The following is a 27,867-nucleotide window of genomic DNA, read 5'->3' as shown; positions in this document are numbered from 1 at the left end:
GTTTTTAACCTTTTCACTTGCATTTTGTTTTCATATTAAGACCAATATCGTGATGTATCATTATAGGATTGTCTAGCGATATATCGATTATCGCAGAATCACTGACTCGCGATCATAGACTGTAAAAAAAGATGGACGACGCGACGCCGCTTCCTTCCATTGTATTGAACTGAAGCCAAAATGGGCTGATGAATGGGCGCTGACACGTTACGCAATACGTCAAAAAAAAAAAAAAAGTTTGGAGCCTGGGCATGCGCAGAAGGAATCGTCAGTGGAGCCGGAGGCGGAGTCGCGATATCAAACTTCCGCCCAGACGACTGTGTCATCATTCATGTATTTTAAATAGACTATAAAAATTATACACAATTTAAAAGTCTACCTATAAAATAATAGGCTATTCTGTTTCTAGAGCAATAATATTTTTGAAACAGCAAATTCAGTAGATAAAATCAAATATAATATGCCACTAGAAACAACTCTAAATCGTCAGAAACGGTCCTGCCATTTTAAATCAAGTTCAACTAACGTTACAGGAGATCGATTGCTGTAATTAGAGTAGGCTATCATTAGTTTTGTCCTGCTAATTATTATTTTATACCCATAAAAATAATAAGTAACTGCCAGATAACGATCACCTGCTTTTTCCCGACATGGTTAACATTAGGTGCGTTATCTTAACTAATAACATTTATTAATTAGCTTATAACGCCCACATTTGATGTTACAGAAAAAAAGTTCAGTGATCCGTCAGATCCTGTAGGTCGGTTGGTACAGTTTACTGCTGAACAACTCATTTTGTTGGTGTTAAATAACAAAGAAATCGAAAATTAACAGTTAGTTAATACATCTTCAATCTCCCCTCGAAGCTCCGACAGTCCTCAGACAAGCTGTCAATCAACTTCGAATCATGATGACACGCCCCGTTTTTATAGCATCAAATTTCTAGCTAAAATCTAAATCATCACAAAAACGAACAATTGAATATATATCAGTGTGATAACAACTACCTTAAATGACCAAAACCATCTTTCAGAAAGTTTTATTTGAAGCAGAATTTATTTTTAAGTTTTCACTGAAGTCTCATTCGACTGCATTGAGAGGGCGGGGTTTATGACCTGTACTGCATCCAGCCTCCAGGGGGCGATCAAAGAGCCCGTGACTTCACTTTTCAGAACGTATGAGACACACCCGCTCGCGATATTATCGTTATCGTGAGCCATTTATCGTGATCGTATCGTATCGTGCGGTACCCTCCGATTCCCACCCCTAGTATATGTTAATGCTGAAAAGAGCCAAGAGCCCTAGAATGCACACCAAAAACAGCAGTGACTAGGGAAAAACTCCCTAATATTCTTTGGTAAGATGAAGAAAAATCCTTAGGACAAAATACTGCACATTCATCCTGTAAGTGTTGTTGTTCCAATATCAATAGATGGTTCGGTTTTAAACATCTGACCCTGACATTTTCAGAAGGGCTCAGAAATAGATTATTTTCAGTGAGCTATATTCTTAAAATGTGAAAATCATTGGATTTTTAAAGTCAGTATGAACCTGAAGTTGCATTCGAATTTACTTCAGAAATCTGGCTTCAGAGTGAAACTGAATATTAAATGAGAAGAAATAGAGTTAAGGTTAGGGATGTGGATAATAGCATCAAACTGACATCAGAGAAGGAACAACATTCCAGAGGAGAAACCTTTTTTTTTTTTTTTCTGATTTTTACCAAAGATTATGAAGATAATCACATTTTTTTTTTTTTTTTTTACTGTGCATTAATTTACAAAAAAGTACAGAATTTTAAATGTTCAAATGTTCAGAAATCAAAATATAGTTAGTTTTTTTTTTTTTTTTTTCAACTACTTGTTTCAAATATTTCCATGTTTGGCTCAGTACAAATGGGGTACTAACACTTTATTCTGAAATGGTACAGTTGAGCCATTTCATGAGGTGAGAAATCCTGTTGCTCCTGCCATAACTCCTTATTTTATTGCTGGACGTGTAATAATGTGTTCCATTCCAAAATGAATGAAGACACTGACCGGTTGTGACTTTTCATTCAAGTCGATTTTCACAAGACATACTGAGAAACCCACCAAAGTTGTTCCTACAGCAGAGAAAGTATTTTAAGGTGCAGGGGTTTTTTGGTGGTCAAATAGCTTCTTCTAATCCAGTAAAGTCTGCAAAGACAACATGCATTGTGCCACTTTAGTTCATGGGCACTTAGTTCTGTATACCTGTTTTTTTGAAGGGGTCATGAACTGCATTATTTTATTATTTTATAATGTTTCCTGGGGTGCACTTATAATGTTAGTATGATTTTTACATCAAAAAATATCATAATTTAGAAATAAAAGGCATTTTTCCTACTCTGATTTGAATGCTCTGTTTGAAGGGGCGTGTCTACTGTGAGACTTAAATGTAAACGCCCACTGCTGTGATTGGCTGAAATCTTTGCATGTGGAAATAACTTGTATTACATGTGGAATTCTCTCGAAAACGTTTAGCACGTTTTTATTATAAGGTTTACTAATCGTGAAAAGTGTTGATTATAGCATTATATTTAGATCGTGACATGAAAGGTTGCAGTGATGAGCATGTAGCTGATCGTAGACATGTTGAGTGCATAAATTCAGCGATCTCGTCATTGTAACTCGATTTCTGCACACTAATGAATGCTTTCATCATAACTAACAGTGCAAACACGATGTAAATAAGAGATTTGCTGATTCTAACAGTTTTGGCAAGAGTCCAGAACACTCAAGCTGTTTGATTGACAGCTCCAGCGATTGTAAAGGGAGCGTTCTTTGATTGCTTTCTCTATATAATTTAATCTCAGTTTAAATAACCGATTATTTTCATCCTACTAAGAGAAACAATGTGAAGTTGAAAGTTTAGTCACAGGTTTGATTTACTGACAATGAATGATTTTGAGACAAAAACATCTGACTGTACATGAATCATTACATACCAGGATCCAATATAGATGGCACAGCATTGTTTTTTAATGCCAGGCTCCACAACCTGGCACTGCACAACATTTTGCACTCTTCAAAGGCATGATTATCACTTAGTTGCTCGATCCAGTGTTAGCATCTGTTATTTACCTACTACTACTTGTCATGCTCAAATCAGTGGGCGGGGCTACTGAACTTTAGGTTCGTGATGTCACTAACCCAGGAAGAAGCTCGTTGTAGTCTCTACCAACCGTTTGTTGTAGTCCTTAAAAAGCATTTTCTATAAAAGAAAATATCTCCCTTTGCACTGAACTTTGAGCGTCGTAACTTTGCAGATGTTGTTTATGCTCAAACAGCAACATTACACACTAACTAAAGTTAAAAAAGTGAAATCATAATTAAGGACCTATTTAAGCCAATCACCTGCACTGCAAATACCATGTGACAAAACACATGCTTCTGGACATGACTTTTAAATGCAAATCAAAGCACTGAAGAAGTTTTCTGAAGGCCACACCATCATGTGCAAGAACAATTGAGGTTTTATTCTACACATGCTTGCCATTTGTTTTCAATCAGTGCAGTTGTAAAACCTACACTGTTTACAGTGTTACAGCTGACGTACAGACATCCTGTTTCTTACTCTTAAGTTTGCTTAAGATTTCTCTGGGGCTGTTTTCCAAACCAAGAGATGACGGACGATTGAAGTTACCCAGCCCTTCACACCCCAGTCTGGAATTTATTTTCCCACACTGCTCTACTAGAGGGTCTGTACCTGCTCACTGGCACGTCCAGCGGAAGTGTAGCGGGTGCTTGAGAAACTTAAGCCCCTCTTCTGCTAACTAACCATCAGCACCACTGTTACCACCATCATATGTAACACCAATACTCATTATGGAACATGTCCTGCCAAAACCATTTCAAATCATGGTGATTTTTACTTTACTCTGCATTTATCCTCTCTACAGGAGGGGATGAACTTTAGGAATCAGTCTTGCGAGTGTTGACATAGGTTTGAGGTTTGGTTGTAGTTTGGTTTGGAGTAATAAGAAACCCTTTACTTCATACTGTAGGCAAAAAGCAACATATATAGATGTTGGTAAAGAATCTTTTAGTGAATGGCGGGGTTTTGGAAAACGTTAAGAATTCTAAATATCTTTAGGTTTTTGAAGAATACAGCCCAGACATTTATTTATTTATTTATCGATTATCTTCTGTCACCAGAAAAACTGCTTGTACTCACTGTTGCAACGGAGGAGACGGAAGGCTACCACCGCTTCATGCAGTCAGCAAACTACTTCAACTTCAATGTGAAGGTAAGGTTTATTTCTCACTTTAAACAATCACACAATGCCATGCACCAGACTCTCTCACACTACTGTGCGACTTCTCACATGATGGGTGCTTTATTTCTTTGAAATCATTGATAATATGCATGCAGATGGTGGTGTAGTGGTAGTATGTTGACTGAGCTTCTGTTTGAACTGACACAGGTGTTGGGGATGGGAGAGGAGTGGAAGGGAGGTGATGTGGGTCGGTCCATTGGGGGAGGCCAAAAGGTTCGACTGCTGAAGGAAGCCATGGAGTCTCTGGCTGACCAAGAGGACTTAGTGGTCTTGTTTGTGGACAGGTAGGTGTGCTTATCATTTGAATGGTTGCCTATTGGGAAAAAAAGATGGTTGGATGATATTTATCTGGCCATGAAGCTGATTTCTTTTAATACTTTGATGGGTTTGTAGATGTTTTGAGAACTCTTCAGATGGTCAGGCTGGGACCAAATATATCAGTTTAAACAAGCTAAGACCGCATTGTAAAAAGTGGTAATGTGCAAATGTTTCCTTTTATACCTGATCTAAATGTAGTTTTGTTAGTGTAACCTAATGCATTTAGGTTCATTTAGTGATGTTAAATAATATTTTTGATATGTGTTTTTATATTGTAATAAAGATGGACTGGGTAAGTCATATTGGCAGCAGTAAAGCTTTTATTTAATATCTTGTTACTCTTTACACAGCACAGGCAGAACATTGAGGTTTTCCCAACATGGAAGAACTCTCTTAAAGGAACATTACTGACAATTACTTACAATGTCTCTTAAATTAGCCATGACATATCAACTTATAACAGTCATAAATAGAATAAACTAGATGTTACAGTAACACTTTATTTCGATAATCCACTTTAGACATTCTACTAACTCTAAGTAATGTTGCAACTACATGTCATTAGAGTGTTAGTAGACTGATGATCCCCCGACAGACATTCTACTCAATATAGGCAACTTTGCAAGTACATGTCAACTTAACCCTAACCTTAATCTAACAGTCTACTAATACTGTAATGATGTTAGTTAGTTGGCATGTTGTTGCAAAGTCACTTATAGTTAGTGGACTATCGAAATAAAGTCTAACTGATGTTACAACATGAAGCAGAATAAAAAACAACTTTGTAAATTTGAGATGCTCAGCCAAGATGTACGGCTAGTGTAAAATTATTTTCTCACCACACTAAAACAACTGGTTTAAATGGAAGCTTGTTTCCACCATGGATTAGAGCAATTTAGAACATAATTGCGACTTTTTATCTCACAATTCTGACTTTTTTCAAGCTCTGGCTTTTCTCACAATTGCGAGTTTATATCTTTTCCCAGATTTGTGAGATATAAAATCGCAATTGCATGTTATAAAGTCAGATTTCCAAGATATAAACTCTCAATTCTGAGAAAAAAGTCATAATTGCGAGATATTTTGCTTTTTTCTTTCTTGCAATTGTGAGTTTACATCTCACAATTCTGACAATTTTTCAGTTCTGACTTTTCTTGCAATTGCGGGTTGTAAAGTCAGATTCATAATTGTCATAATTGCAAGATATTTAGCTTTTTTTCTTGGAATTATGAATTTATATACCACAATTCTGACTTTATAACTTGCAATTGCGAGTTTATATGACGCATTTCTTAGAAAAAATGTCAGAATTGTGAGATAAAAAGTTGCAATTAACCATTTTATTTTTAATTCAATGGTGGAAACAACCTTCCAGAAATTTAAGACATGTTCAACCTTGGGTAAATAAAAAAAAAAAATAATAAATAAATAAATTAAAGTGGGTTTTAGACTCTAAGTTATGAAGCCTGTAATAATCCTAAACTGCATTGCATGGCAACAACTAAAGCTGAATAAAATATGAACAGTCTGAAACATGGGCAAGACAGCAGAGGATTAAGTATTAACGATTTATAACCTTTGTGAACAATTCATGTGTGAAAAGCCCATAAATGGTATCAGATTTACTAGACAGTAAAAATACTGGTCCACATACCAGAGACAGAAAATGATCCAATATTCATTTCTCTATGCTGTGAATAGACTCTAATTTGCTATAAAATGCTTACTTTGCCTCAATACTTACTATACTTACTTACTTAGAGATTACCTGTAATTTAAAGTAAATGATGCCCAGCAAAATATCTAGTCTAGATAAAGACAAAATAACTGGCTAAAAATGTATAGCTTTCCATCAACAATAACACGTGTGCCATAAGTGTAAATGCATATCCTTTTCCACCCACCTCAGTAAGAGAAATATTACAGTACCATTGCCAATTCAATGGGAAACAGCAAGACTCTGTGTGAAGGTAAAACGGTCGGGCATTTGTTCAACAATTTTGTAGACCTACCTTTAAAACCAAGGCAGGCTCTGGTGGCTTTTTGCTCAATTTATGCAAATCAACCATAATAAATTGCCTGTTATTTAACTTCATCATTCAAGGGAAATTACAGCATGTCAATTTATAATGAAAGTTTTTTGCTGTGCAGGTCTGGGTGTGTTCTACAGAATTGTGCATGATTATTATGATCACAAAGTAGAAAAAGATTAGTGTTTGAAGTTAACTTCACGCTTACCTGCCAAGTGCAGTGCCGTTTTATCATAGGGTCATTTGTTTAAATCACCTCAAATCGAATCAAGTCCTTATTGCTGAACTCTCTGAACTCTGAAGCAGATATTTATACACACTCCATATCTGGAATTACACATATTTCTAGGTCTCCTAAACAGCTCAGAGTTCAAAGAAGTTTAGAATAACAACATTCGGGGCCGTGCGTCAGTGAATAGCTAGCCTTATGTACAAGCTAAACATTAGGAAAGTAGCTAGGAAATCAGAGTTCAGGGTTCCTCTGAAATATCTTTTACAGTAATATTTCCCTTAGAGGTGTAGTTGAGACCATAGCTGTGTCACATATTCCAGAGATGAATTTTAAGTCATGATAGAAAAAGGGAAATAATTTGTGTGCACAGGTGTTCCCCAGACGAGAGGAAACCATGGTGCCTCCCTCACAGTTTACTTCCTCTGAAGACATTTATAGTTACTAACGTTACCAGGCATATTAATAGTGTCTGAAATAGAAGACCAAAATGCCCTTCCAGCAGTTCAGTGAAAATAGACACAGCTGATTAAATAAACTGGATGTGGATTAGCAAGTATCATTTGTGCAACTGCTTGATGATGTCTTAAATGTGAAAATCGCTGATCCGTTGGGAGCGTGTTGAACAGGATAACAATTCACTTCTCCTTTTCACTCTTCAGTTATGACCTCATCTTTGCTGGTGGACCTGAGGAGATTCTCAGAAAGTTCCAGAAGACCAATCATAAGCTGGTGTTTGCTGCTGAGGGAATCATCTGGCCGGATTCTCGACTGGCAGAGAAGTATCCTTCTGTCCGCAGTGGGAAACGCTTTCTTAACTCTGGAGGTGTGTAAAAAAGGGAACGGGAAATGATGTGAAAATATGAAAGTCGCTTCGCCATGAAGTTATAAAGGTTTAGCAGACAGATGAGCCCAAAGTCATTGTATTATTGAGATTTCAACTCCTTCAATTCAGTTGAGTTGGATTTCTACATCTCTTATATTGTATCAAAACACTATGAGAGATGTGATCTTACACTGACTGTGTTAAATAACCCAACAAAGGTCATGCAGAGTAATGTAAATGTCTTAATCAATATTCTATAAGGTCATAAATACCACACATAAAAGCTAGAAACATTTGTATTAACTTGAATAAATCTGCATTTACATGATATATATTTTTTAAATTCATAAATGAGCTTCTCACCAGTTCTGATGTCAAAACATAAACTTTTGCATCCGATTGGCACACATTTTTGGCTGTTACCCCAATTTAAGCACCTTTATTGCCAATCTGGTAATGTATTCTTTGTGTGCACATCTTACAATTTGATGTCAAAACTGGACTGATTTTCTTATCTTATAGATTTGTACATTTTGCCTTCAGTAAACACAGTTTGCATTTTGCAAATGTAAGGACTAAAACAAGTCTTTCAAGTATATGAACAGACATTTTTATCTTTCATGCGTCATTGCGTTACAACACGTTTCAAACACATTGTTACCACAAGGGGCGCTATAAAGACCCATGTGAAATAGGTTGTTTCAGCAACAGTTGAAGTTAAAGGGATAGTTCACCCAAAACTGATAATTATCCCATGATTTACTCGCCCTCAAGTCATCCCAGGTGTATATGACTATCTTCTTTCAGACGAACACATTCAGAGATATATTTAAAATATCCTTGCTCTTTCAAGCTTTATAATGATTGTGAAAAGGCCAAATTTTGAAGCAAAAAAACAAAACAAAATGCATCCATCCATCATAAAAATAATCCATACGGCTCCAAGGGAGTTAATAAAGGCCTTCTGAAGTGAAGCAATGGGTTGTTGTAAGAAAAATATCAGTATTTATCAGTATAAATTCAAATAACTAGCTTCCGGCAGATATCCATACGCATAGCGGAAGAGTGACCTCTGACCCGACACATGACGCAATGATGAACACGGAAGCTCAGAGGATAGAGCAAAACACAACACCGGTCACAAATTAGAAGAAATTTTTAAGAGGAGCTTCAGTTTGTTCAGTTTCAGCCTTTCTTGCATACCGTCATCTGCCGGAAGCTAGTTATTTGAATTTATAAAGTTTTAAATATGGATATTTTTCGTACAAAAACCAATTGCTTCACTTCAGAAGGCCTTTATTAACCTCCTGGAGCCATATGGATTACTTTTATGATGGATGGATGAATCCCCCCCCCCCACTACCATTATAAAGCTTGGAAGAGCAATGATATTTTTAAATATATCTCTGATTGTGTTTGTCTGAAAGAAGATAGTCATATACACCTAAGATGGCTTGAGGGTGAGTAAATCATTGGATAAAACTATCCCTTTAAGAACACATGCACATTAAGAATGTGCACAATTGATTTGTACAATTGTTTAGTCGGTTTTAGTTCTTCACAGCTTGTAATACCTCATGGTTTACATTCTTCAACATTCCATGTTATTTATGTTTGCATGTTTTGCTTGTGCATTCTTTAAGCAAATCACTGGAAGACTTTATGCACAAGAGGTCATGGCCTGCTGCCATTTAGCCGTATCGTCATCGTGCAGTTTGCCCCGGATGCTTCTGTGTGGGTTTGTTTGGTCTGGTAGGATTTAGAACAATGCGAGGAGGGTGATTATAGAGAGCGAAGGACAAACAGTGGAATTTCATTATCGGTACAATATGATAGAGAAAGTGTTTTCTGTGTAAACGGCCAGCGGCGGCCACTCACCCTGTGGAATTTCCTGAGGGCCACCAGGCATAGTGCACTATTCATACAGGGGTCTTCATGAATGGTGCATTCATTTGAGTGTGTGTACGTGCGCGTCCATCCATCTTCCTCGGACTCTCCGTTGAAGAATGGTAACGTCAGCCCCTCTGAACTCTAAACCCTGTGGTCATTGCTCGTCTAAACTGATTCTGTCTATTTTAATCTGGTCAATTACTGCTTTGACTGCAGCGGTCACTCCGTCTTGTGTAGTGTCCTGTCGGGGCGTTGAGGCTGTGTCATTAACAGGACAAGTTTGTTTGTGTTGGACTTCCTGTTCGATTGCCTGTACATCCAAAATTGAAGGTTGGCTTTATCCCTTCAGCTGCTCCGTAGATTGCGGTGACTGCTGTTTTGTTTCGGTTGGACTAGAAATGTCATGTTGAGCATGTTTTCGTGGAAATAAGAAAGACTGCATGGCATAGCTTGTCTCTTTCTGATCGTCCCTCATGTCAAGATTCGTGAAGGTAGAGTTGATTCGATCTGTGGGAAAAACAACATTTGGATTCTAGATTCAAACCACATGTCATAATGCATTACATCTGGCTTCAACTATTGCTTTCGAACCTGGGCATTATGTCAAGGGTTTTACTTTATTGCACTGTAATAAAACAAGATTCATGTCACCACATCTGAGGTGACTGCCTTGAAGCTAAGAATATCTGCTAATTTCGCGAATGAACTGACATGTAAATCATATGTGCTTGAAAACTTGCCTTGTTTAGCTTCTTTTGGATTTTAGTGGATCGATGATTCATTGAAAGATCTCAAGATGTCCAGTAAAATCATTTGAGATGTGTCGGTGCCTACTGAACAGATTTGTACAGATTCCTACTAAAGCCTCTGGAAACATCAATTTGATGTGTTTTAAATGGTTTTCAGACCAGCCTATGAATGTAGGCTATAGAAAAAGGTTATTAGGAATGTCTAGGGCGGTAACTTAAAATAGTTCCTAATTCCTGCAGAATGATGGTATCTAAAACTGCACAGAGGCCAATGTGAGAACCAAGCCCTACAATTTTCAACTGTGGTTAGAGCTTCAAGAAAATGATGAGATATCCGTACGCAGGTTACTATAGAAACATAGAGAGCCAGCACATATACTGATCACTGTCCTCCATCTTGAGTGGATGTAGAAAGTCTATGCCATCTGAGGTTAGTCGTGACCACACGACACTTGTTGTTTGTTGGTCAGATGCTTCTGCCAGACTTCCCAATGTTTTGAGGGTTTGAGGAACCACACCAGAATCTGGAGTGATATTTAAGATTCTCAGAGAAGACGTAATTGAAAATGGAACTGTGTCCAGACATCCCATAATGTCAACGCTTCACACGTATCTTTTACATCCTATACTTTCTTTTACAACACAGACAATCTATAAAAAAACTACATGATGTCTTTCACAGGCTTTATCGGCTATGCTCCATACATACAGAAGATTGTGAACCAGTGGGACCTTCATGATAATGATGATGATCAGCTATTCTACACTAAGATCTACGTGGATCCACTTCAGAGGGTCAGTGAAGAAGCAAGCCTCTGGTGCTTCTCTGTCATTTTTGACCGAAAAAATTTAAGTTTAAGTTTTTGGGGGGTTTTTTCTCCATCTGAATGCAAAACGTACGAAGAGGATTAGGGCCAAGCAATACTAAAAAAATCAAACCATCTCGAGATTAAAGTTGTTAAATTTCAAGAAAAAAACTCGTTAAATTTCGAGAAAAAAGTCGAAATAAAATGTTGAGAATAAACTCATTAAATTACGAGAAAAAACTCGTTAAATTTCGAGAAAAAAGTCGTTAAATTACGAGAAAAAAGTCAAGATAAAATGTTGAGAATAAAGTCATTAAATTACGAGAAAAAAGTCGTTAAATTACGAGAAAAAAGTCGAGATAAAATGTTGAGAATAAAGTCATTAAATTACAAGAAAAAAGTTGTTAAATTACGAGAAAAAAGTCATTAAATTACAAGAAAAAAGTCGATAAAATGTTGAGAATAAAGTCATTAAATTACGAGAAAAAAGTCGTTAAATTACGAGAAAAAAGTCGAGATAAAATGTTGAGAATAAAGTCATTAAATTACGAGAAAAAAGTTGTTAAATTACGAGAAAAAGTCGTTAAATTACGAGAAAAAAGTCAAGAAAAAATGTTGAGAATAAAGTCATTAAATTACGAGAATAAACTCATTCAATTACGAGAAAAAAGTCGTTAAATTACGAGAAAAAATTCAAAAAATTTGAGAATAAAGTCATTAAATTACAAGAAAAAGTTAAATTACAAAACAAATTTTTAAATTACAATTTGAATAAATTCGTTTTAATGACTTTATTCTCAACATTTTATCTCAACTTTTTTGTCAAAATGTAACGACATTTTTCTCATAATTTAACGAATTTGTTCTCGTAATTTAATGAGTTTATTCTCAACATTTTATCTCAACTTTTTTCTCGAAATTTAACAACTTTAATCTCGAGATGTTTTTTTATTTATTTATTATTTTTTTTATTATTGCTTGGCCCTAATCCTCTTCCATAAAAATGTGGTAAAGGTTTTGTGAACACAAAAGAAAAAAAAAAAAAAAAAACATCATGGACATGATTAAAAAAAAGGTTAAATGGTCCTGAACATTAGAAACACAAATGATTGGAAAACAAGTCTATTGGAAACTTTTGCTACTGCACCCAAACAAAGTCTTACTGAAAGCTCATTTTTTGAGATATAAAGCTTAAATTTGGAACACAACTTGATTTTCTCACAGTTTGAGTAAAATGTGTTTTGGAAAATATATATTTCATATAAAAATTGAAAATAGTATTTGTGTGCATTTTTTTTTTTTTTTTTTTTCAAAATAAATGTAAAATTCTATAAATTTTCTTAAGTTCACCTTTTAAAACTTTTTTTTTTTCACTTCAGCAATAATCTGGCAAGTGTCGTCTTTAAAGAAAGAGACCAAACTTAAGTCTGTGCTCCAAAGCATTCAGGATTTATAACAGTTTAAGTTGGAAATTTCATGTTCCGGTCTTTGCACAAAAACTGAATAAATGGATTATAACTACAGCATAAATATAATTTAGTACCATAAAATCCTCTAAACTACACAATATTAATATATCGAACTAAAATATAGTACATTTTAAAAAAAGTCATTTTGACCGCTACGCGAAGAGCACCAGAGGGTTAAGGCACTGTGAGAGCACAAATGCTTGTAACTCGACCACATGCACTTATAAAACGCTTGCAAATGTATCATACCACTCAAAAGAAAACAAACTGGTTAAAAATACGAAACTATAAACAGTTTACACAAGGACAAAGGTCACACGTCCTATTTTACACAAACTCAAGTTTGTCCTCTTCTTTATTTTAGGAAAGGCTTAATATGACCTTGGACCACAAGTGTGAGATTTTCCAGAATCTGAATGGAGCAGTGGGTGAGTCAATCCAAGATGCTGTGTAAAACTTGCTATTAAACAATTTGTTTATTATATTGCATCATACATAGCTGATGAATAAAGGGGTTGTCAAAGTTTTGATTTAGATTTTTCATCAAAACAGTTTTGGTCTTGGTATTAGTTCTTGGTTATCTCTTTAAGTACTTGAGGCAAGCATCACCAATACTACTGCTCATATAAGGATTTGAACAAAACCCTAAGTGTAACTCATCTCACACCCTTTGTTCTACAGACACCTCATATTATGTAGCTTACTTGAGAAGAGGTGTACAGTATCTAGTCCCAGTGCCCAGACTTGCCTGTCAATAAAACACTCAAAATAATTCCATGGACTTACTGATTGTAAAAATATATATATTTTTTTTTATTTAGATGAAGTTCTCCTAAAGTTTGGGACTGAGCGAGTGCGAGTGAGGAACACTGTCTACAACAGTCTGCCTGCGGTTATCCATGGAAATGTGAACACCAAGGTAAATGTCTTCTTTCTCTGCATGTCAATGAATAATGCAAACAGTGTAGAAAATAGACCTGGATCAAAATACATGTTTCAGTCGCACCTTCTGCAGTTGGTTCATTTAAACAAATAAATATTTCATATACCTTCATTATTGTTCCTCAAAACTGATCATATTTTCCAGTAGAGCACTACATGAGGTATTTTCAAAATGATGCTCCTGACTGTAATTATACAGTTAGTGACTAAATACTAGACAGTCCTTTTGCCGAAATATTGCAGTCATTGTCCAACTCTCTCCGCCTTGCTGTGGAGTTTGACATTTTACCAGGATGCCTGGGTGATAATGTAATCTCAAACCCGTAGAGCTTTTCCTTCTGCTCTTCAGTGACAGATTAAATAAACACAGCCCTGCGTGGAGTCATCTTCTCCTAATGCCCAACCATCTGTGCTGTTTCTAATGAATAATCATCCATCCAGAGCTCACCCTTATGCTCTATGATTCATTCAAGCTGCCCCGTGTCCGTCCCTGATGATCTCTCTGATCTCCAGTGTCTTTAACATGCCCTGGGGATTACAGATGTTCTCGTAAATACTCAAACAAGGTCCAATAAAAGTAACAAGGCTTGAGGATACACAGTAGTAGCTTACGACCAGAATGTGAAGCCAGGGGCTTGGTTTACAGCCTCTCTTCATTTGGATTTTCTGTCAGTAATGTTTAAACAATTGACCTAGCACTTGAGGTCATGACCTGTCTCAGCAGTTAACTATAAATGTTAAATTATCTAAAATTTTCTAACATGGGATGAATAAGAAAGACTGCATCTGGAGACCATCTGTAATGTGGTTGAGGCTGGATTGAATTGAAGATTCCCTCCTTACTATTACATTCTAACTTCCTGTAATCGAAAGCAGCATGACAGGAGTGTGTGCAGTTGTTCTGCCAAAACCTGTATCCAGCTGCCAGTGAACAAATTAACAAGGAATAAGGGCTTGAGTTCCATGGAAGAAAAACTCAGAGTTTTGGCACATGGACAGTTTTAGATTAGGGTGCAGTATCACTTAACAAATCCACAACCATGTATTAAGGCAAGTTGTTTTGGATAGAAGCATGCAGGCATTGTATCTTGATTCCCCTAGTTCTAATGTTCATGACAGCAGTCTTCTGTTTCTGGCTGACACACATACAGCCGTGATAGCAGCAAGAAGGTCCCCGGTTCGAGTCTCAGCTGAGGGTGGAGTTTGCTTATTCTCATTAGCCACTTTGCCAGGGCTTTCAATGGGCCAGGCTGGGTTAATAGCCTCGGACCTGTAGCACCGAGCCCAAAATCACTCTGCATTTCCACCGTCGGGCCAGAAGCTCCGCAACACTTCACTAAAACCTGTCCGTACACTGCAAAAAATGCTGTTCTTACTTAGAGTTTTTGTCTTGTTTCTAGTGAAAATATCTTAAAGTTCTTAAATCAAGAAGCATTTTCTTGACAAGTAAAAATTATTTTCTTGTTTTCAGGAAAAATAAGTCAAAATTAAGTGAGTTTTTCTTTAAAACAAGCAAAATAATCTGTCAATGGGGTAAAATAATCTTATTTCAAGCCAGAAATAAGATGTATAATCTTGTTTTCGGTTTGGATTAAGATTATTTTGCTTACCCCATTGGCAGATTATTTTGCTTGTTTTAAGGAAAAACTCACTTAATTTTAACTTATTTTTCCTAAAAACAAGAAAATATTTTTTACTTGTCAAGAAAATGCTTCTTGATCTAAGAATGTTTAGATATTTGGACTGGAAACAAGACACAAATTCTAAGTAAGAACAGCATTTTTTGCAGTGATATCAGGACTCTCTGGAACAACATCACACAAACCCATTATTTCACCAACAAATGGAAGTTTTGTCAGAAAACTAATCAGAAAAAAATCGCTGGAAACTAGCGAGATCGCAAAACAAACACAATAAAAGCGGCCATTTGTTGGCATTTTTGTTGATTACTTAAAGATTCATAAACCCAAGCATCAATGTTTTGCCACAGTTTTACAATAATAAGTGATGCATTGATCATAATGAATTAATTTGTGTCAAGATTGCACATTAGTCACAGAAATAAAGTGGTATTTCCCGTTATTTCACAAAAGAAAGAGGACGCATATATTTATTCAGTTGCATCTGCATCTGTTTATTTGTAGTCACAGGACAGTATGTTTACATCACATTTAGAAAGAATGATCATTTCTACAAATTTTCCACCAAAAATACGACCTGAGGAGCTTTAGCACTCTCTCCAGTGACAGTCCCAACAGTTTCATTTTCAGTCAGACTTAGCTCCCGAAAAGCAGGAGTCGCTTTATTTTATGACATATGCAGAGCTGAATATGGATATCAGACAGTCCGGTTTAAAAAGATGAGACTAAAGTTACTGACAGATAAAATAAATACATGATTGTGATAGCCTAAATGATTTGTCTGATTTCCTCAAGTGGTCGTATTTACCATGTTAGCGCATATAGCTCTTTGCATGCATATAAATATTTCTGCCTTATACAGTGATCAGAATTCACATCAGATCACAAACAGAAGTTATTTTAAACTCTTGCTGCTGTCTGAAAGTCAGTTTTAAGTCTTTAGTGCTGATGTCAGCTGGTAACCTATATGAAATCATCCGTCTCCAGACTTAGATAAACACAGCCTTTGTTTGTAACCACTCCCTCAAGCCCGAACTGGCCCGCTTTGGACCAAGGTATTTGGCAGGCCAAAAAACCCTGGCCTTTGCTCCCAAGAAAGCCCCGACGAGGCACGATCAAGCCCCGGAAGTGACAGTGGAAATGCGACTGGCCCCAGGACGCACTATCACGCCTGATTTGGCCCGACAGTGGAAGCACGGCTATTGTGTCCTCCGGGTGCTCCAGTTTCTCCCACAATCCAAAAACATGCAGTATAGGTGAATTGGAGATGCTAAATTGTCTGTAGTGTGTGTTTGAGTCCCGAGCCATGTAACGGGGAGGGTTGGGGGGTAAAGACCTGGCAACCTACCCTGGTAAAATCATTGACAAGAAAACTCATGGTCAGTCTCTCGCGTATGGCGAGCGAGGGCCATCGAATCACCAAGAGTCGGATACGACTGGAATGGTTAAAGAGAAAGAGAGATAAACATAGCAAATGTTTGCAAGTGTAAATAATATTTGATCTGGGGTCCCATGGGCTTTACAGAGGGTCCCTTTATCACACCAATCAAAAATAAATATTTAAAGTTTATTTTTCAGCAAAATTTGAGGCAACCTGTTTATGGTAACAAGTAAATTTAATTATCCTGATCTAAGATAAAACGAGGCGTTTCCCATAAGCCAACACACAAGAACATTATTTCCCTTCAGCACTGTTAATCTGCTTGATCTCCCACACCGTTTAAATACAAAAATGATGACCAGATGCAAGTTTTCCCTCCCCGTGATGCTGTCTTGTAAATTTCCAGCTGAGACGGACTCATTCTTTAATGTGTGTTGCGTTATACATCTAAAGTAACAGTCCAGTGATAATTATAGTTCTAGTTACAGTAGTTCATGACAATTTGACAGCAGGATTCATTTTTGGGTTGTTGTCCTGACCAAAATTGGATTTAACTACTAGAGGTTGGGCTGGAATATGGGTGGACATTTCCTATCCTGGAGCTTAAATCATCTGGACCATGTAGAATAAATATTTTAGAATATACATATTTTATATTTTTAAATGTATAATAAAATAAATAACTAAACAAAAATGTATATTTTTTTTCCAACAGATATACTTTAATTACTTGGCCAACTACATCCCCAATGTGTGGAACTATGAGCGAGGCTGTACCATCTGTGACCAAGACATGGTGGATTTGTCTCAGCTTGAAGTGAGTCATCCAATGAAAGCCACAGTGGCTGTTTTTGTTCCTTTTCCTCTCATCACCAGAAAGTTATATCCTAAAACTGCCATTTAAAACAGTGCAACATTTCCAACACTATTAATACATCTTTGTATATGTAAAGTGGATAACTAGTTCCTTTTCAGTTTTCACTTTGAGATAAGCCAGGAGAAGTGAGGCATGGGAGTTATGTGCCATTTCCAACAATAGCATGTGTCTTATGCCACTCTATGTCCCTTTAAACATTCCTAAAAAGATTATACATGCCCATGAGGAGCCACTTGAGGAAGAGGAAGTTGTGTACTGCTGTGGTACAGGAAATGGCTTTTGGTTTTTGAACGGTTTCACTTACTGGGGTGTTGCTGTCAACCAGACCTCTCTTTAGCGGGCGGCTCAGTGTGGGGTTTTATCCACAGGGCAACCTATAGCGGTCGTCCTGAAAATTTGTCGTTGGGTTCAGCTAAGGTTGGCAAAAAGGACTTTGAGTTCTTTACATTAAGAGTGAGTTACTGAGGCAGGAAACAACTCATTTCTGCTTGTAGCACTTGCCTGTGCAAAATTGACCACAGTGTTGGAGCTGACCTTTTTTTTCAGAATTTCCTAACACACTGCTAAGGTTTTCTGAGTGGTTTCTAAAACATTATTAAAGTTACAATGAAACAGATTATACTGACACTGTGTGCAAATGAGATGAGTAAATGCATGTTCACATTTAGTCTAGAAGTACAATAAGAATCATGTTTACAATTTCTCAACATGAGGACAGGAGAGCTGGGGATCAAAGCAACTTGTGTTACTTATTTGAAAAAGTAACTTATTAATGCATTACTTTATTAGTTACTTGAAAAGTCAAGTCAAGTCACCTTTATTTATATAGCGCTTTTAACAATGCAGATTGTGTTAAAGCAGCTTTACAGTGATAACTGGCATATAATTTTGGCTGCACAGCAGCTAAATGGTGTCATTATCCATCTTAAGTAAATTCAGTATTGATTAATTCCGATGTAAGAATCAATATTTATTCATTTAGTTAATTTATCTATATCAGCACTGGAGTAAACAGTGATGTCATCATCCAGCTCAGTTCAGTTCGCATACAATGGTGTCGATGCAGGCAGAACAAAACACTGTTGAATATCAAATGTCAAGTGTCCCCAACTAAGCAAGCCAAAGGTGACAGCGGCAAGGAACCCAAACTCCAACAAAAAAAGTAATCTAATTACGTAACTCAAGTTACTTGTAATGTGTTACCCCCAACACTGTTGCTCATTGTAAGCTAATACATTACCCTGATTATCAAAAAGAAAAAAAAAAGTTGGTTCTATCCATCAGTTGTTTATTAAATTTTTAAATGTGGGCATTGCATTTAAAACTGAAAAACACATTTTTGTCAAAGACTACGTCTGGATCAGATTCATTACTATGATCAAAACATAGATGGAGTAGATCAAGTCCATCAACACCCCCAAAGCTTGCACAGTCGTAACCACTTCCTGGGTCGACATTTCACTCTGTAACTTTAGACCATTTTTATTTATATGCTGTTTATTGTTGATGATCGCATTATTTTTCATATGCATCTGCTTACATGTACTGCTTCTTCTTTGCCTGTGTTTTGATCTTGAGATACTGTTCTCATTTGGAAGATGTGGGATAGCACCAGGGGCGTAGTTTGTGGGGGGGATGGGGGGGAGGTAACCCCCCCCAATATTCAAAGCCATCAGTTGCAACCCCCCAATACAATACAACCATACCAACATTCAACCCCCCCAAAGTTGAAACCAAATCTACGCCCTTGGATAGCACCCCCTACTGTATTACAGTTGAATACATGGAAAGCCGTAAAAACGCATCAATGGCGGGGAAGCATTTTCTGATAAAATTGAGATAACTCGTCAATGGAGGCCAAGGTGGTTTTTAGGCTAATCTGGGTGAGTGCTTATTGGCCCAAGTCAAAGATCCCAAATGTCTAGTTATATTTTTGACCGTCTGTCACACATTTGTAGATTGTTTTATCATCCTCCTGGCAGAGATTGTAAATCAAATCTCTTAGAAAATGAGCACATTTTTTTTTACCTCAACAATCTACATGATATGAGATATGTAATCATTGTGAGTCGCGGCTGAAGGGCATTGTTAGGCACAATGTGAAACTGAGTAAATTAAAGTTATCAGCATCAATAAATGGATCAACTGTATTTTTTCTTAGTCTCTTGGGGAGGTATGTAAAGATATACTTGTTATTGTTATTGACAGATGACTGGTCAAGTGAAACAAAAAGCCTATTTTTAATATTTGATTTATTGCTAAAAAACATTGGAAAGGCTGATGAGATGAGGCCCAACCCAAAGTCTGTTGTTTGTCGAGGGAGTGGCTGGGTCGAACCACTCTCATCTGCTCAGTGGTTTTGGGCTGGTTGTTGAAGAAGGGACGAGGGTTCAAAATCTCACACTGCTTATGCAGTGGTTGAAAGGGCCCCCGTTAAAGGAAACTGTCCCGGTCTAGACTCCGCAGAATCCCCTGTGTCTCCTGTTTAGTCCCTGCTCTTCTGTCGGTAACAATTTAAAGACCTTTGGCTCGATCCTAGGACACTCCCTTCAGGAACCCAGAGCCAAGGTCGGAACTGGGAAATTACATGGTGTCACTCAGCTCCCGTTTCATCTTGTGAGCTGTGTAGACTGGTCAAGAACCACAAAAGTAGTGGTGAACGATCTATGTAACCTTAAGCTCAATGTCATGGGAAAGGAGCTTATACTTTCTCTCAGACCTCCAGCAGCGCTTCTTCCTATGTGAGAAATAAGGCTGGATGGTATGATGGCACTGTATATTATTTTCTTATACAATCTATACCATAATCAGTGTGTAGGGAAGCTTCATTATTTACATGTGAGAGAGAAACATAAAGAAATGTGAAAATAGAGTGAAAGCAAGTCAGGATAATGAAAATCTTATTTAGGGGTGTTCTAGAATCAAAGTCCCTTTAAGACAAGTCATTTCACTCAGCGGCTATCTTTGAAATGCAAGTGCAGCTCCTATCTCTTTGAATGGGGAAACATCAAATTCTCCAAAGCTGTTTCCAAGCTTTCGATTCAATTTCATATTTGAAATCATCAATGCAATCTGACAACAACTGTCTCATACATTTTGTTTCTAAATGCTTGAATCATGACAAAAAAACCTGGGTCCCACTTTATATTAAGTGGCCTTAACTACTATGTACTTGCATTTCAATTAATCATTTGATACAATGCACTTATTGTGTACATACATGTTTTCACATCGTACTTATATTTTAAAAACACATGCATGTTATTACATCTGTAATTAATTTCTGTAATTACATTTATGTTGACCCATCCCTTACACATTACCCCTACCCTTAAACCTACCCATACCACCAAAACTTTCCCTAACCTTACCCGTGTCCCACCTCAATAGCAGCAAAAGTGTTTTGCAATACTATATGACCCCAATAAGTACATTGTACTTATTTTTTTGATGCAAGTACATAGTAGTTAAGGCCACTTAATATCAAGTGGGACCAAAACCTGTATTTTTCAGGCTGGATCAAGCCAATGCGCATGCGCAGTCCTAAATGCGTGTCTCTTGTGCCTCATTTTGAAGGCGTGTGTCTGACTGTTTCTATATGAACCGGAGCTTCTAATGCAGATATGCAATGACTTTACCAATCGGCGATTGCCTCTTATTTATAAGGCGGGACTTATTCCACCATATTGCGCATTAAACTTTCTCCCATTCAGAACAATACAAGATACTATAGTCTTTGATAGAATTCGGCTGATATACATTCACAGGTGTAGTATTTTATCTATTTTACTACGGTTTGATTGTAGTTTATCCATTCAGACATATGAGTTCTTTTGGTTTTTAATTTAAGTGTTGGATAATGTGACGCTGTTTTTGCACTGATACTAGACTTATTTTTATGAATAACCGTATCTTTTTTGTGTCTATGAAATAAAGAGACAAAATAATCAAACTAGATTAAGTATCTTTTATTGTTCAAGTATTTAATGGATTATTAATAGCCATGTGATGGATTTCCAGCTTTCGGCCCAAGGGCAAGCGGTTTGGAGAATGGTTGGAGAAACATGGTTATTAAAATATAAACATGTTGAATTTCCAGCAAAATATTTATGTTGCGATACGCAATCACTGTGCAATAAAATGACTCCAGCTGTGATATTTTTTTTGGGTTATACCGCCCACCCTTAGTGAACACATTGTGAATAACTCAACGGCATGAAGAAGTATTCATGTTTAACCAGGCTTTTCTCTTTATCTAAACAGGAATTTCCACAAGTGACTGTTGGTGTATTCATCGAGCAGCCGACTCCGTTCCTGCCAGAGTTCCTCGAACGGTTCCTGAGTCTAGATTATCCCAAAGATAAACTGAACGTCTTTATTCATAACAATGTGAGTGTCAGGCTGACAAAGCAATAAGAAGCATTTGACCTTTTGGATTTTTAGAGATTGTTACCGTTCTTGTTCCATGTCTTGTTCTTCAGGAGGTTTACCATGAGAAGCACATACAGAAGTTTTGGGAAGAGAACAAGGATGTATTCCGCAGTTTTAAGGTTGTTGGCCCCGAGGAGAACTTAACTCAAGGAGAAGCAAGGAACATGGGAATGTAAGCGTCCCTTTAATTTAAGAGTGACTCTCGAAAATATGCAAATAACGAACTAAATTACAATGCAAATCTGAGCAATTCAAGCTCTAACTCCTGATCAAAGATACACACAGACCTTTTCCACATGTCAGCACACTTTCAGCTCCTTACAAATAAAAAAACACAGGAACAACTTCCGACTCACCACAAAGCAGTAAATCTGCCCCTCCTATTGCAATGTACCAACAAAACACAGAAAACGCTCCTGTGAACCCTTCTATTTGCTCTCAGTTTAGTACTCTCCCAAACACTGCAGTCTCCAAGATTCCCAGTCCGGCTCCAAAACCCTTTCAATCTGCTTATGCATGTCCGATTTCATACAGTGACGCCAAAAGCAATTAACACACATATGAAAAAAAGTAAATGTCACAATACTTTCTCACTTGACTTTCCTGAGTCTTTTTCACAATTATTTATAACCAGCTTCTTCCAATGTTATTATTGCTGCTTGTTTTAGTGTCAGTGTTATTAATGTTCATACTCAGGAAACCCCTAAAATCAGATATTAAATTTCAGTTTGAGATTTGCACAGACAAGCCCAACAACTAACATCCATTTTAGTCATGTACCATCAAATATGTTTTAGGACTGCTCAGTGGATTGACTATCTTAGCTGGTCCTGATGCTATTTTCACTGCATGTCTGTGTTTGGCATTACTGCTGTCATGGAGATATCACTCCAGTTGTTTATCTTAATTAGTAGGTCTGAAAAATGCTGGTTTACATAAGACGTCAGAGCAGACATTAGAAAATGTTTGTTTCAGACACCTGCTATTGTGCTTCAGAGCTGAACACAGAAGAATATATAAATAATTGAGGAACATTACTAAAAGACACTTATGTTTCATTTGAATATCAAATTAGTCTCAGATGTTCTTCTAAAGTACCTTGTACTGTGAGACATAAGTGCTCATGGTCTTGGGAGAATGTGTTGAGAAATGTTTACGTTTGTATACAGATCTCTGACTTTTGGTTGCAGACTTCGGTAACTTGAGCAGTTTTCAAATTTCAGGTAAAAACAAAACTCAACTAAGACTTCATTAAAATTTTCCATTTGCTTTATGAATTTAATATGAAGTAAACATGTGAAAGCCCTAGTGGATTTTGTAAAGCAAACCTGTCCGATCACAAATAAATGAGAGCAGATGCGAATGTGCCTTGTTATTTCATATGAAATATGTCAAAAACTACCGACTGATTTTGCATGTTGATTTTGCACTCCTGACAGAAATTATGAAATTTGACACTATAACCATTTTTTAATCACAAATAGTGGTCAAATATTGAAACTACAGTCCTAAAACTTTCTAATGATAGACAGTTTCAAGACGAACTCTTTCCCCGTCACTAACAGAGTTTTCCATCATTTATGAGACGTTTCCCTGCCATTGACGGAATTTTCACTGTTATCTGGTAGGAGGTGCTATTATGCATCTTCTAAAAGAGTACAGAAATTGTCAAATTTGCCCCTATTTGGGTGTGAGCAAAAACACGCCGTTTGGTGTGTGTGTCCCTTTAAATGCAAATGAGCTGCTGCTCCCACCCCCTTTCCAGAAGAGGGCGGAGCTTTAACAGCTCAACAACAACAAAGCTGGAGAATCTCACGCAGCCAAAATGAGGATTGTCAGTAACGGTGTTCAGCCTTACATTGTTCAAACCGGAGTCGACACTGATGGAGAGACTCAGGAAGAAGTTACAACTTTTAGAATGAAACTGGACAACAACGGGGTTTATGCAAATTTTGGGGTTTGTGATGTCACTAACCCAGGAAGAAGCTTGTTGTAGTCCCTACCTGCCGTTTGTTGTAGCCCTTAAAAAGCGATTTCTGTAAAAGAAAATATCTCTCTTTGCATTGAACTTTGAGCATCATAACTTTGCAGATGTTGTTTATGCTCAAAAAGCAACATTACACACTAACTAAAGTTAAAAAAGTGAAATCTTAATCTTTAAAGAGGTTGAGAGAATCAACATTGCACAGAATTTTGCCAATATTAATAATGTCACCCTCTTTTTTCCTACAGGGATGTGTGCCGGCAGGATCTTTCTTGTGATTATTACTTCAGCATTGATGCAGATGTGATGCTCACCAACCGTCAGACCCTGAAACTCCTCATCGAGCAAAACAGGTAACTTCACTTTGATGCTACGCATTTCAATAATCTGGAATCTTCCACAGTAACCTTTTTGTCTGAGGGAACGGATTCGAATCCCTCAAGTGCTAAAACCACAGGAACATTACAGCCGACTGAATGCAAATCCCTCACGGTTTAAAAATAAGCATGGGTGGCTTCCTGTTTTCCCATGGCACATAGAAACAGTCTGCTCTATATCGCATGAACTCTTAAAATGCCACTTGACTAACTAAAAAACAAGCCTGAACTCAGTCACATTTAACGTGACAACCTTAAGCGCTCTTTCGCATGACTATGGAGGAAGCCCTTTTCAGGTATTTTAAGAAGTCTTGGGAACTCTCTCTGCTGGCGTGCGAAATCGTGACTGGTAACCGTAGAAATGTGGAATTTCACTTGCTTGCTTTCACATTGTTGACCAACACTATAATTTCCACTAATGTGTTTTGAATGACATGCTTACCTCAGTAAAGTGATATTCTGCATGCTTGTAGAGTTTAAGGTCACACTAGATGTGAAGCCTTGACTGTGTTACTTTAGGTTCACACTTATGATTATAGAAACCATACCATATAAAACGGCTCTCATGTTCCTGAATAAAAGGATGCACTCTTCAACCTCACTCAAGAAAATGTTCTCACATGAATCACGTTAACCACTTACTTGTGCTATAAATGTTAAAGCAATATGCTATAGTGTCATACACCTGTTTTGTGGTCATTGCGAACACTGACTATCTTTCAGCATTAGATTTTCCTGTAATTTTAATGCCTTCTTAGTTTATTTATGAGCTGATGCAGATTTTTGTGTCATTTATCTTTTCCTTTATCCTTTTTCCACCTCAGAAAAATAATTGGCCCTCTTGTCACCCGTCACGGAAAACTGTGGTCCAACTTTTGGGGAGCCCTGAGCCTTGATGGTTATTATGCAAGATCTGAGGACTACATTGACATTGTGCAAGGAAAGCGTGTGTGAGTGACTTAAGAGAATGTGATTCAAAAATTAAGATCTGAAATTTTAGTATACATAATCTTATAAGAAAATGCATTAATTATCCTTCTTCGAATCAAAAAGATCAGATTACTTTTTAGCATGTACATTTCTCACCAGACCACTTCTCTAACAAAGTCAATCTATTTTAACATAATATTAAAAATTGGACTATATATATATATATAGTACAGTCCAAAAGTTTGGAACCACTAAGATTTTTATGTTTTTAAAAGAAGTTTCGTCTGCTCACCAAGGCTATATATAAAAATATAAAAAAACAGTATATTGTGAAATATTATGACACATTTAAATAACTGTTTTCTATAGTAATATATTTTACAAATGTAATTTATTCCTGTGATGCAAAGCTGAATTTTCAGCATCATTAGTCCAGTCTTCAGTGTCACATGATCCTTCAGAAATCATTCTAATATGCTGATTTTGTGCTCAAGAAACATTTATTGTATTGTACAAAATATGTGTACAATGTTTTTTTTTCAATAATTTGATGAATAGAAAGTTCAGAACAGTGTTTATCTGAAATCTAATCTTTTGTAACTTATAAATGCTTACTGCCATTTTGATTGTTTATGCATCCTTGCTGAATAAAAGTATTCATTTCTTTAATTTCTTTTCAAAAAAATAAAAATAAAAATTCTTACTGACCCCAAACTTTTGAACGGTAGTGTATAATGCTAGAAGCTTTGTATTTCAGATAAATTATGTTCTTTTGAACTTTCTATTCATCAAGGAATCCTGAAAAAAAAGTCACAACTGTTTTCAACATTGAAAATAATCATAAATGTTTCTTGAGCAGCAAATCAGCATATTAGAATGATTTCTAAGGATCATGTGACTGAAGACTGGAGTTGATGCTGAAAATTCAGCTTTGCATCACAGGAATAAATTACTTTGTCAAATATATTTAAATAGTACACAGTTATTTTAAATTGTAATAATATTTCACAATATTGCTGTTTTTTACTGTATTTTTAATTAAATAAATGTAGCCTTGGTGAGCAGACGAAACTTCTTTTAAAAACATTAAAAATCTTAGTGGTTCCAAACTTTTGGACTGTACTGTATATATATACTGTAATATTATGACACATTTAATATATTTTAAAATGTAATTTATTCCTGTGATCAAAGCTGAATTTTCAGCATCATTACTTCAGTCTTCAGTGTCACATGATCCTTCAGAAATCATTCTAATATGCTGATCTGCTGCTCAATAAACATTTATTATTATTGTCAATGTTAAAAACAGTTGTGCTGCTTAATATATATAATCCTTGTCTTTTCTTGTGTAAATAGTGGTGTGTGGAACATCCCTTTCATGGCCCACATCTACCTCATTAAGGGCCAGACTCTGAGGAATGAACTCAAAGAGAGGAATGTCTTTGTGTTGGAGAGACTGGACCCTGACATGGCCATGTGCAGGAATGCCAGAGACTTGGTATGACCGCTGAACACAAAGCTGTACTATTATAATAAAAATCTAGATCAGAAAAAGAAATATAATTTATCTAATGTTAGTCTAGGGTTTTAGTATTTAGGTATGCGATGCCAATATAATATAAGTTGTTTCTGTGGAATTAATTCATGCTAACCTCAGTTTTTGTATATATTTAATATTGTATTTAATATTTATATATAATGTTTAAGTTAAGCTCTATCAACAGCATATATGGCATGCTGTTTATTAATAATAAAAATAATAATAAAACATTTAAAGTAATGCACTTACAATGGAAAACACCGGGAAAACTGTTAAAATGCATACCGTTTTGAAAGTAGCCACACCTTTATATTTGTTATCATGAGTGAGAAAATTGCTTAACTTTTCGGTATGGCCAATATTTCAACTTTTATCTTGAACATATTGGGCCCTATTTTAACGATCTAAGTACATGGTCTGAAACACATGTGCGCCCACTTAGGGCATGTCCGAATCCACTTTTGCAAGTTTAACGACGGAGAAAAATGGTTGGTGCACCAGGCGCATGGTCCAAAAGGGTTGTACCTAGTCATGGGCGTCCCTGTGTGTGTATCAAGCAGAGTGTACACGTGTTGTGCACCCGCATACATGCGCATAGTACTAACAAGCCCTTTAAATAACAAAAACAAAAAAATACTGCGTTTTCAGTTGCCTCAAAATAGCAACACGCCAACAGTGCACCTGAACACACCTCGTTTTGGGCGAACAGATGGGTGCGAGTGTATTTGCTATTTAAACAGCGTGGTTCTGCATATGAAAATGATAGCTGCGTCCGGCTGAAACTAGCTAAAAACACTTGCATCGTCGCATTGCGCCGGGTGTATGATAGGGCCCTTAGAGTCAGTTATAATGGAAACATGATACACAAATAAATACTGTTCTTAAAGTAAAAGTACTAACATGAAATATGTTAGTAATACATAACTAAGTTAGCCTGACTTCGTCATACTCATATTCTAGGCAGAATGTGAGTCTGATACTGCTCCATTGCACTTGAATTATGGGGCGTGTAACCGAACCAGTAAAAAAAAACCCTCTGCACTCAATTGGATAGACCTACAACCAATCAGAGCAACGCAGTAAGTGACGTATGTTGAACTTGTACTTAAACTTTTGCCGAATCCCGTTGGAAGGACGGCAAACAC

At 36.7% G+C, this 27,867-nt stretch overlaps 1 protein-coding gene across 2 annotated transcripts in view; it reads left to right on the top strand.

Annotated features, from left to right (window-relative positions):
* The window catches only part of plod2 (procollagen-lysine, 2-oxoglutarate 5-dioxygenase 2), a 59,396-nt gene that overhangs the window by 18,857 nt on the left and 12,672 nt on the right, over positions 1-27,867 (top strand). For both annotated transcript variants that reach the window (XM_048174697.1, XM_048174698.1), the window contains exons 2-13: positions 4,179-4,270; positions 4,448-4,584; positions 7,540-7,703; positions 11,025-11,137; positions 12,982-13,045; positions 13,439-13,536; positions 17,296-17,397; positions 21,721-21,846; positions 21,939-22,060; positions 24,121-24,225; positions 25,074-25,199; positions 26,539-26,680. In XM_048174697.1, coding sequence (XP_048030654.1) covers positions 4,179-4,270; positions 4,448-4,584; positions 7,540-7,703; positions 11,025-11,137; positions 12,982-13,045; positions 13,439-13,536; positions 17,296-17,397; positions 21,721-21,846; positions 21,939-22,060; positions 24,121-24,225; positions 25,074-25,199; positions 26,539-26,680 — 1,391 coding nt within the window. The remainder of the gene's footprint in view (positions 1-4,178; positions 4,271-4,447; positions 4,585-7,539; positions 7,704-11,024; positions 11,138-12,981; positions 13,046-13,438; positions 13,537-17,295; positions 17,398-21,720; positions 21,847-21,938; positions 22,061-24,120; positions 24,226-25,073; positions 25,200-26,538; positions 26,681-27,867) is intronic.

This window comes from Megalobrama amblycephala, linkage group LG22 (genome assembly GCF_018812025.1).
Source record: "Megalobrama amblycephala isolate DHTTF-2021 linkage group LG22, ASM1881202v1, whole genome shotgun sequence".
NCBI lineage: Eukaryota > Metazoa > Chordata > Actinopteri > Cypriniformes > Xenocyprididae > Megalobrama > Megalobrama amblycephala.
Note: the sequence above shows the minus strand (reverse complement) of the source record. Positions and strands in the feature narration are given on the sequence as shown.